This window comes from Podarcis filfolensis (assembly GCF_964270895.1).
Source record: "Podarcis filfolensis genome assembly, chromosome: 10".
NCBI classification, from domain to species: Eukaryota; Metazoa; Chordata; class Lepidosauria; order Squamata; family Lacertidae; genus Podarcis; species Podarcis filfolensis.
Genome location: NC_139612.1, coordinates 68,580,451 through 68,592,402, shown reverse-complemented (window position 1 = coordinate 68,592,402; position 11,952 = coordinate 68,580,451). Strand labels below are relative to the sequence as shown.

The 11,952-nt window shown below is 46.0% G+C and overlaps 1 protein-coding gene across 1 annotated transcript in view; it reads right to left on the bottom strand.

Annotated features, from left to right (window-relative positions):
• Positions 1 to 1,110: 1,110 nt before the first annotated feature.
• Positions 1,111 to 11,952, bottom strand: part of EXOC4 (exocyst complex component 4) — a 345,430-nt gene continuing 334,588 nt past the window's right edge. The window contains exon 18 of the mRNA XM_083572619.1: positions 1,111 to 4,499. Within this exon, the coding sequence (XP_083428745.1) occupies positions 4,262 to 4,499 (238 nt within the window). The 3' untranslated portion in view covers positions 1,111 to 4,261. The remainder of the gene's footprint in view (positions 4,500 to 11,952) is intronic.

Here is an 11,952-nt window from a genome sequence, read left to right as displayed (position 1 = left end):
TATACATGTGTATACATGAGTCAACTGGGATAACAAGTGCTTCCTCATCCCTTCCTTCTGCTTCAGATGGCTGAGAACAAAAGCAACATGCCAAACTCCTTGTCTCTTATTCTGCCTTTGCAAGCATCCTTTGAAGCAGGCTAGTGAGCCAGGGATAGTGATTTCTATCAGGCCACACGCACCCGGGGCCAAGCAATGCAAGGTGCAGGAGATTCAAACAGAATCATGGCAAATTGGCACTGTGCGTGGATGTGAGCTGCATAATGGAATGGGGGGGGTGTTTAAGCATCCTATCCTGTGGCCCTCACCCAAGTAGCAGCTTTTAGGGAAAGAGAGAAACATTGGGAGATAAAATCACAGAGCCCCTGTCTTGTATGTAATTGGCTCGCAATAAGCTTTTATGGCTGAGGAGATGTGAACGTGGATGTCCACATCCAGACCCCCAGTGAGCGGAGGCGGGCTTAATAACTGTGATCGCGGGGCCATGTTTTGCCTTCCTCCCGTCTCTTGCTGCTTTCATCTATCCAACTGAGCCGGGGGTGGAGGAGGAGGCAGTAATAAACACAATTCAGGCCGCTTATTGCCCAGCCGTAATCATCAAATTTGTTTTTCATCAGCGGCAATTTATGAGGATGTTCATTGCATCAGTGTTCACAGTTCACTCTGTTAGGCGTAGGAGCAAGTGGCAATCAAGGGGGAAGATTGGCTTGTTAGGGTTTTGGATGCGTGAGCATTTGCAATTTCCTCCGCTGAGCTGTGCAGCAAAATACCTTTGGCAAATCATCAGCCGCTCTATTAGAAAGTCGCCCTTGCTTGTTCTTGGATGAACCTGAAATTGGGCTTTCTAATAGCCAAAGCTGCTTCTCACTACGTCTGGCTGGTACACCGTCATCACAGACTAGGTCTCTCAGCAAATATTTCTAGATTGTGTAGAATAGGAAGGCAGCAGAGAGAGTCCTCCTGATTATAACCCATGCACCAGTTTGTAAGAGGCTACATCTGCCTACTGCATAATTTCCTTTTTCCTGGAGGCTTGCCTCTTTCCGATGTTTGGAAGGCCTTTATGTTTGGGATGCGGCTCAAAGAACAAATTAAGCTCAAAGGAGGGTGTATACATGTGTTAATATTTAATAGCAAAACCCATATAGAATATGCGCAAGTGCCACCTATTAATTTGTCTCAGATCATACACAAAAGGATCTTTTCAGTTCACATCACCCTCCCTCTCCCCAGCCCAAGTACTTTTATTCTTCATGGTGTGATCCACTGCCAACAGCATCTCAAGGGAGAAACTCTCATGGAACTAGGGTTGTGTGCATACCAAGGACTGGAGGAAAAAGCACCTCATGTCTTCTTTCATTTCAGTGGCCTCTGCTTCTGGCACCCTATGCAGACCTGGGCAGTAGTCTTCCTTGACTGCATTTGCTTGTGCTGAGTTAACAGGAATGGAAGGATGCAGGTAGGGCTCACTTACAGGGGATGGCGGTGCTTAACCCCTCTTCCTGCACCTGCTGGTTCCTTTCCACCTACCACTGACATTCCCCCCTGGACAGTTCCCCCCCCCCCCCAAAATAACTAACTTCAGGTTTTCCAGCTGGAGATAAGCTTTTTTAAAAAATGGTACTTGAAGGTGAGAATAATCATCCACCCATCTTGCCAATCCTGTATCGCAAGCATCTGCTCTTCCCATTAGCATCAGAAGGGAAATATGGGACTGGAAACTGTGCATTTCCCTTGTAAAATCTAATTTCACTGTATTTGGCCAAATCCTATTCTGCGTTATTCTCCTGTGGATTAAGAACTCAAATGCTTTTTTATGGGTTTCTTTGACATGCTACTTGCAGGCAGGGTCGGGGAAAATGTTGAAGTTTGGAGCGAGCTGGTGAAAGCTGTTCTTAAGTTTCACCACTAAGACATCAACAGCCCAGAGCCATTTTGAACAGGCACGGCAATATCTTCCAGGGGACCTCCTGGGTTCCTGTGACCTTAGTTAAGTGTATCTCCTCTTCGTGCCTGAAATGTTGCTGTTCATAGGATGGTGGGGAAAGTCTGACCTTCTCAGGGAATTCAAAGCCTGACTTGCAACCTCCTTAAAAATCACTGCACGGAAGTTGCTGAATAAGCCTTGGAGAGTACCAGTGCATCCAAGCAAACCACTGTACAGTAATTAAGGGCTCCAAAATTATCCTTTAATTTTCCAGTCGAACCAAGAGGAAAGCAACGTAAGCAGCCAGGGAAAAGAAGCGGCTCAGAGAGGGCAACTTCTACTTCAAGCTGTAGGCAAAGGGAGTGTGCAATCTTGTGAAAGAGGAGAGAACACAGCCTGTCCTGCAGTGAAGGGCAAAGCCCACAGTGTCAGCGTTGTATCGCCCTCCCCTCTGACCTGACTCCCTTTCAATAAACGTTATAGAGAAGCAGACAAAATGTATAGGCTTTCCAAGGGAAGGGAGGTGTCTATGGAGCTGGCTGACCTAAGTCAATGGCCAGAATGTGATGTTGGCCCACTGTTTGGAAAACACACAAAACCATAGCTTAAGGTAACCCATGGTTTAATATGAATGAGCAGCATTTGGGTGCAAGCTGTTCAAAAGTCTTTGCTCCTGTGGCTGTCACACTGGGGGGTGGGGAGTGAAACCAAAGGTTGGCTGTGGTTTATGTGTAAACTAGCATTTGTGGTTTGTTTCCCTTAAGCAAACCATGAGTGGTAAGTCTAGGGACAGAATGGCTTCCATTTGTGGTTTGTTTGGTGAGAAGCATACCACAAGTGCTGGTTCACACAAAAAGCAAAGCAAGACACGGGTTTCTTTCCTCTTTGGTGCAGCAACAGAAGGAACCGGGGGATGGACGGATGGACGAAAGTGGACTTCTGAGCAGCGTGGACCAGCATGCTGTTCATTCACAGCAAACCACAGTTTATGTTTAACTATGGTTTCATGTGATATGCAAACCTCATCATTATTAAGAACAGATCTGAGCTAGCTGTGGCAGCGATGTGCTACACTTTTACAGAAAGGTTACTTGGCAACTTTCAGACATCATCTTTGACCTGGTTGTGCTCAACCTGAAGCCTGAAGGACAGCAAGCTGATATTCTTGCAATGACAGCTTGGAGTCTGCCCTGCTGACCACACACTGGTCCTATAGCCACCTCTGCTAAGAAAGATAGCAGACCCCTCCCCTTGCAGAACTAGCTACCTATGGGCTGTGTGGATCAAGTGTGTTTTGTATGAGCAAACACAACCTCTCAGGCTTGCTGTAATGCAAGAAGTGTCCTTGAGTTGCAGCCACTGAAGAAAGTTGTAACAGCCCAACTTCCGCTTTTGAACTAGAGAGAAAAACCTTGAAAGAAACCAATGATCCCCTTTTAGATAGCTAATGAGCTTTGCGGATTTAGAGCCAGCATCTCCAGGGAGACCCAGTGATATTGGTTACGGATGGCAAATGGTCTTCTCTATTAATCAAGTGGTAACGTACCACAGAGTAAGCATGTAAGCATTTACTGAGCTGGTCGAGTGCTGAGTGGTGCAGTAAGTATTTCCACAACCAACTGAAATACCGGGGGGAAAGGAGTGACAAACTTTTCCTCACTGCTTGGCTAGATGATACAGACAAACAGGTGTATACCATGGGAAATGGTATAAATCCAAAGCAGCGGAGCCATGTGGCATCTGGCTCTCTCTCCCTTTCCCATACAAACCAGTTAAATGCTATTCAAGATGGTGGACAAGCTTCATCTGCAGCTTACCTGGGAAAAGGAGAATCTTGGAAATAAGGGCAGCTGTGTATCATGATAGTACTGGCACAATCAAAAACCACTTGATAGGAAGGGGGCAGGAATCTCAGCTACATCCGTCCCTCTCATTTTGACAGCTAGAACTGAATTTTAGTTAAAAATTACTTATCAGTCTTTCTCAATGCTGTAGATCCAACTGGATCAAGTGAACAACAGGTACCCCTCCTTTTTCTACTCCCCTCACACCCAGCTAAATCCATCAAAGCTCTAAAGTGACAGGCACACCAGTCATTTGCATTCAATTTCATCATGGTGACGTTTCCTAATCTCATCTTGCCACATAACTGGCTTCTAACCCACACCCACCCAAAAAACCCAACGGCTAATATTTTCATGAAAAAGGCGTAAGACCCAAATATCAAACAGACACCCTGCTTTAACAATGCAACGCCCAAAACAATGCAATTCTTGTTGGCTGTAAGCAAGCATGAAGCTTCTCTGGCTAGCCGCCCTCCCACAATGGCATCAATTAAACAGTGGTGATTTTCTTGTCCTTGGTGGCTTGCTTGATAGCTGCCTGCTCACAGATTATCTCTTTCAGGCGCTGCAGCCTCATGTTCTGGGTGGTTTGGTCCCCAACGCCGGTCTGGCTGCGGTGCAATAAGCTCAGGGCATAGATGTACTCCAGCTCAGTGTATTTCACTCCTTGATCCACCACCAGATTCAGCAACTCGTCTGCGGTGTTGTACAGCATCTCGTAGTATTGCCTGCAATGCAAAGAGGAAAGCTCCACATTTACTTCAGCTGTGCTGTCAGCTGACCAAACAGGAATTGCGCTGACAGAAAAGAAAGAAAGGGGAAAATGGAGGCTATAGATTAAAATAAGAAAGAAAATTAAAATGAGTTCTGTGTAGGAGGTTAGGGTTCTGGGACTAGACTGGATGAAAGTCATTTTCAAGAACTATTATCTGCCTCCAGAGGAAGAGCTGTCCTAGTGGAAGAGCTGTAGCCCAATGGTGGTGGGTCTATTTTGCATGCACAAGGTCCCTGGTTCATTTCCAGGTAGGACTGGGAATGTCCTCCCTCTAAAACTCAGGGCAGCCGCTGCCAGTCAGTGTAGGCAACACTGTGCTAGGTGGACAGGTGCTTAGGCTATGCCTACCTTCTCCCACTCAGCCAGTGCAACCCAGCCTATTTGAAATGAGGCCATGATCTGACACTGTATTGAGTAGACAGAGGGCTCATCCACGCTTCCACTTGTTCCATGCCTAGAAAGCAAGGTTTGAGTGGTTTTCTGCTTGTCCCATGTTTTCTAGGCATGAGTCCGAGTTCTTTTCTATTTGCCCCTCCGCTTTCCCTTGGAGAACCCGCTCTTTCCTGCTGAATCGCAGCAAACGGCAATCTGCAGAAAACCCAATTGACGTCTGCTCTCATTGAGCGGCAAAAATTGGGTTCTCCCAGGGGAAAGTCGCGGCACAAGTAGAAGACTGGATGAGTCCACAAACACCATCCACAGGAGGCCAAATGGCTGAAGCTGCAAAAGGACATTCTGACCAGAATCCAGAACTCACTGCTTTCAGGAGTTACTTGCCACTCCTTAGAGAATCAGATTATTTTCTCATTAAAATAAACAATTAATATAAAGGCAGTGGTGCGGGGGCTGGGGAGAGAGAAACCTGCATTTTTAATTGGTTGCAATTAAAACCACTGCCTTGTTTGGCCTGGTGTTGCCTTTGGCCAGCCGGCCTACGCATGTGGAATTACTCACTCGATTAGCCGCTCAGCTCAAGGTTTGCCTCCCCTGTCTTTGAAAAGTATTAATAAATATTGATCAGGCGTGCTTCCTGTTTGCCTTTGCCAAAGCAATTCTGATAGGCCTGCTCTCCTGATGTTATCAAATAATGAAATATGAAAGAGAGAGAGAGGGAGAAGAATTCGCCTCTTGATTAGCCTTTGTTCCCTTTTCATATTTTTTGCTTCCAGCCATCAGAAATGTTTTGTTTGATTTTTTTAGGAGAGGCTAGAGAGAGGCATTCTGCCCGGCAGCACAACTTTTAAATCATCAGGAAGACACACACACAAATACACTGCATTTTCTGGTCTAGGTGCTTCATTCTCAGCTTCTGAGGAGCCAACAACCCTCTCCAAACCGGAAAATCACATGGCGCACCTACAGTCATGGGAAAAAGAAAGTGCACCCTCTTTGAATTCTGTGGTTTTACATATCAGGACATAATAGCATTCATTTGTTCCCTAGCAGGTCTTAAAATTAGGTAAATACAACCTCAGGTGAACAACAACACATGACATATTACATCGTGTCACGATTTATTTAAGCCGATGGAGAAATCAAGTGTGAAAAACTAAGTACATCCTTACTGCTCCCATAGGAATTAAGAGGCTAAGTAGCAGACAGGGGCTGCTAATCAAATGCCCTTGCTTAATTGATCATCAGCAAATGTGCCCACCTCTATAAAGTCGCATCTGAACAAACGTCTTCTAGAACAATGTCCTTTGGGAAGATGAGACCAAAGTGGAGATGTTTGGCCATAATGCAGTGCCACGTTTAGCAAAAACCAAACACAGGAAACCAGAACAAGCACCTCATCCCAACTGTCAAGCACAATGGTGGAAGGGTGAAGATTTGGGGTTGTTTTGCAGCCACAGGACCTGGGAACCCTGCAGTCATTGAATCGACCATGAACTCCTACAGACAAATGTTCGGCCATTTGCCCAACAGCTGAAGCTTGGCTGAAACTGGGTCATGCAACAGGACAAGGATCCCAAGCACACCAGCAAATCTACAAGGAAATGACTGAAAAAACCCAGAATCAAGGTGTTGCAATGGCCCACTCAAAATCCAGACCTCAACCCAATTGAAATGCTGTGTCTTAAGAGAGCTGTGCAAAAAAAATGCCAGCAAACCTCAATGAACTGAAGCAACGTTGTAAAGAAGAATGGGCCCAAATTCGTCCACAACAATGTGAGAGACAGATAAAGTCCTACAGAAAATAATTACTTCATGTTATTGCTGCTAAAGGTAGTTCAACAAGCTATTGAATCGTAAGGTGTACTTATTTTTCCACACATGACTTTTCTATTCTGGCTTTACTTCTGTTAAATAAATCATGACACAGTGTAATATGCCATGTGTTGTTCATCTGAGGTTGTATTTACCTAATTTTAAGACCTGCTAAGGAACAGATGATTGTTGTTATGTCTTCATCTGTAAAAACCACAGAATTCAAAGAGGGTGCCCTTTCTTTTTCCCATGAGTGTATTTGCAGACTGCAGGTGAGAGATCAAAGTTTCGAACTCTCCCACAACAAAAACTTGAATGTACAAACAAGCATGTCTGAAAAGGGGTTCCTTCCAGCCTTACCACCTCCCCTCACTTCCCATGCAGCCCATTTTTCTTTCAAAAAAGTCCGCCCAATTTTACACTGCTCGTATGTGCAACTTGTTGGAGAAGGAGGAGAAGGTTAGTAGGCTAGTTGGAGAGACTTGGTGGACCTGATGTGATGGGACCCTGCATTGTGCAACGGGGCTGTAGGATCCAAAATGCATCAGAAATGTTTGCTTTCCAGTTTGTAGACCAGGCATAGGCAAGCTTGGCCCTCCAGATGTTTTGGGACTACAACTCCTATCATCCCTGACCACTGGTCCTGTTAGCTAGGGATGATGGGAGTTGTAGTTCCAAAACATCTGGAGGGCCAAGTTTGCCTATGCCTGTTCTAGACAGCCTCTTTTCACACACAAGGAGGGTGACGGACATTTATCAAGGGTGCAGTCCCACACTGGCAGAGGAATGGACATGTCAAGAAGTGATATGTGCAGGGCAAATTGTGTGGGTCATTCTCCAACTGAAGCCATGTTCATTAATTGCAGTAAGTATACTCCCAGTAGTGATGTATGGAAGTGAGAGCTGGACCATAAAGAAGGCTGATCGCCGAAGAATGGATGAATTCTGGTGCTGGAGGAGACTCTTGAGAGTCCCATGGACTGCAAGAAGATCAAACCTCTCCATTCTGAAGGAAATCAGCCCTGAGTGCTTACTGGAAGGACAGATGGTGAAGCTGAGGCTCCAATGCTTTGGCCACCTCATGAAAAGAGAAGACTCCCTGGAAAAGACCCTGATGTTGGGAAAGATGGAGGGCACAAGGAGAAGGGGATGACAGAGGGCGAGATGGTGGGACAGCGTTCTCGAAGCTACCAGCATGAGTTTGACCAAACTGTGGGAGGCAGTGGAAGACAGGAGTGCCTGGCGTGCTCTGGTCCATGGGGTCACGAAAAGTCAGACACGACTAAACGACTAAACAGCAACATACTCTGTATAATATGTAGTTGAACGCCACCCTATGAAATTGCTCCCTAACTCACTCTGGTTGCTGCATTCCCCTGTAACATGGGACCAATGGCAATGTCTGGGACAGAGTGCAGACCCAAGGCCTTATCAACCTCAATTGACCCTGAAAACAGCAGCAGCCAAGGGTCTAGCTGACTGCCATCTGAGTTTACATCATTTAGGTCCCCCAAAAGGAGAGTGGCACTGACTGTGGCCAATCATTTGGGGTCAGAGAGCCAATGAGGACACTGATGCAGCTTGTGGAGGGGGGACAGGAAGCATTGGACAATATTAGAGGGTATTGACTGCCATGCTCTTGTGCGGTTGGTGGCCTCCAAATAACCAAGAAGTATTGTAAACACAGGGACGTGGGTGGCACTGTTGGTTAAACCACAGAGCCTAGGACTTGCCGATCAGAAGGTCGGCGGTTCAAATCCCCGCGACGGGGTGAGCTCCCGTTGCTCGGTCCCTGCTCCTGCCAACCTAGCAGTTCGAAAGCACGTCAAAGTGCAAGTAGATAAATAAGTACCACTGCGGCGGGAAGGTAAACGGCGTTTCCGTGCACTGCTCTGGTTTGCCAGAAGCGGCTTAGTCATGCTGGCCACATGACCCGGAAGCTGTACGCCGGCTCCCTCGGCCAGTAAAGCGAGATGAGCGCTGCAACCCCAGAGTCGGTCACGACTGGACCTAATGGTCAGGGGTCCCTTTACCTTTACTGTAAACACATAGTGCTTCTCCAGTCTGAAATCAGCCCTGCTTAAAAGGATCAGGAGGGAGACAATGGGAAAAGCCTTTGCTTCAGACCTTGTAGAACCATTGACAGCCAGAGAAAATTCTGGGCTAGATGGACCAATGCCAGGACTCGGTGGAAGACAATCTGTTTATATGCAATAAGGATACGATTGACAAGCAACTTCCATTCCAATTCCTACACAGAACCTCTACTACTGTTGTTTATTTATCTGGCACCATCAATGTACATAGAAAGCAAGAAGGAGAGTAAGAGGGAAAGAAATTCTGCCCCAAAGAAATTCTTCATCCTAAGGGGGTACATGGGGTGGGGAGGGAGAGAGACCAAAAGGGGATATAAGCAGAGAGGAGGCTGGAATGGGAAAGGTAAAGGCAGCAAGCTACTTTCCGCAGACGGATTCAGGAACGTTTGAGGAGCTGCCTCTTTCAAATTAAATGCAAAGCCCCCCCCCCCCGGCCACCATCTTGAGAAGAAATCAAATCTTATCCAGATCAGGATTCAATCAGGAATTTCCCCTGACTACCCCTTGAAACATTTTGTTTTGTTTTGTTTTGTTTATGCAGGCTAGCCAGGGTTAGAGGTGAAAATTAGCATTTAAATGGAGAAAAGTATTGATGGCACTCATGGGAGATTGTTTCATCTTGGCTGCCTTTCCACTGAGATTATTATTATTTTTAAATATCTAGGGACTTTCCTCCAAGGCAGGCAGTTCAAGATAGGATTGCTTCTCCCCACAGAGCTTTCCCAGGAAAAAAAAGAGGCTTTTAAGAATTGCACCAATATTTCATTATTTTATTTTTAAAGGTGTGTTTCTGGTTCAAGACTCCATTTGTATGTTCTGAATGGGAAGGAAGTTGAGGGATCAGTTGCTGCAGAGTGCAGTCTTGTCTCTGATCTCGTCTCCAGCAACAGGGCAGGAAAAGGACAACAGGATCAGGATCTGGGTTCTGTTCTTGAGACCCTTGGCTACTCAACGGCTGATAGCAATGGGCTGGATTGACCTTTAATTAGGCCCACAGCCAGAAATTGCACAGTGAAGAGGCCCAAAGCACAGGAATCATTGAAGAAGCTCACAAACATAACAGAACCTGAGCAGTAAAATTAATTGAAAACAACTAACTTAATAAAAAATGCAGCATCATAAACAAACTCCACAGATCAGGCAGCACCAACAGCCCAACTGAATGAAACAGTTTTAGCGGTCCTGAAGGCTACAGAGAAGGGGCTAAAGCAAGCTCCCAAGTAGGGATTGGATAGAAATAAATCCACTCAGCGTGCATTTAAAGGTGAACCTACCAAATTCACACTTTCAAAACAATACACAAACCACAAGGCTGCCATTCTTCAAAATTCACACTTCTCTGGGTTCTGCAGATGAGTAATGCGTACAGACATGAATACAGTGGTACCTCGGGTTACATACGCTTCAGGTTAGGATGCTTCAGGTTACAGACTCGGCTAACCCAGAAATAGGTTAGCAGCTGGAGGCCCCATTAGCTAAAGTGGTGCTTCAGGTTAAGAACAGTTTCAGGTTAAGAACGGACCTCTGGAACAAATTAAGTACTTAACCCCGAGGTACCACTGTACATTGTGGTAAAGTGTGGCTGTCATGGACTGGTTGGATGCAGAGGAATGACCTCTCCAGAAGAACTTAAGAGGCGGGTACGAAGAATCATGCTGGAGCAGCTGGTCCTTCAGACCTACTGGATCCAAAATGGACCTGACTTTGAAGGCGATAACCAGAACTTTGAATGGGGTTTGGCAGCCCACCAGGAGACAATGCAGGTTAAAAAGCAACGGAGTCGCATGCCGCAAATAACTGGCCCTCATCAATCGTTCTGAGCCAGCCATAGTTTCCAAACAGGCACTCATTGCCATTCCTGAAAAGACAAAGCCCGTCTAACATGCAGGAAATGCCTGGCCAGGGGATATCACATGACTAAGTGGCCAGCTATGATGGGATAGGGACACGGGTGGCACTGTGGGTTAAACCACTGAGCCTAGGGCTTTGCCAATCAGAAGGTCGGCGGTTCGAATCCCTGTGACGGGGTGAGCTCCCGTTGCTCGGTCCCTGCTCCTGCCTACCTAGCAGTTCGAAAGCACATCAAAGTGTAAGTAGATAAATAGGTACCGCTCTGGCGGGAAGGTAAATGGTGTTTCCGTGCACTGCTCTGGTTTGCCAGAAGTGGCTTAGTCATGCTGGCCACATGTATGCCAGCTCCCTCAGCCAATACAGTGGTACCCTGGGTTACATACGCTTCAGGTTACATATGCTTCAGGTTACAGACTCCGCTAACCCAGAAATATTACCTTGGGTTAAGAACTTTGCTTCAGGATGAGAACAGAAATCGTGCGGTGGTGGTGCGGCAGCAGCAGGAGTCCCCATTAGCTAAAATGGTGCTTCAGGTTAAGAACAGCTTCAGGTTAAGAACGGACCTCTGGAACGAATTAAGTACTTAACCCAAGGTACCACTGTAAAGCGAGATGAGCACCACAACTCCAGAGTCATCCACGACTGGACCTAACGGTCAGGGGTCCCTTTACCTTTACCTTATGATGGGATAAGCAACCTGGAGAGATCCAGTGAGTCAGCAAACAGTCATGTCACACAGCAGCAGTCATACTGTGTGTACACTCTTCACCTAGGGAATTTATTTCATGGATAAATGAATTCTCCCCTACCCCAAACTAGACACTGCAGGTTAATTAAGGAAGAGTATGAGAGAGTCAGGTTTAACACCTTCAAACTCGCTGCATGTTGCTTCCAAAAGCATTCTCTGACTCAGGGTCCTCTTAGCCTCCCACAAAGTGCTGTGGCAAAGCAGGAAGGAAAAATCCCCTCCTTTGCCAAGTGGAACTTTATAGGGCATTAAAGAAACACCCTCCACACTTATCTAAATCTTTAATTAGTTCTATAATATACTGATGATATCAGGCCTAATTAAATTTATACAGATAAAGGGCAATGAAATTCTAACCAAGTGAGCTGGAAAGTACATATTAAACAGTAAATTTAATGGTTCAGGCCGATAAGTGCAATTTCCTACACAAAAACTAAATTGAATTTAGTGTGTTGTATTCAAATTGATTTTGCATGTGCAAATTATTCGGGAGGAGGGGCAGG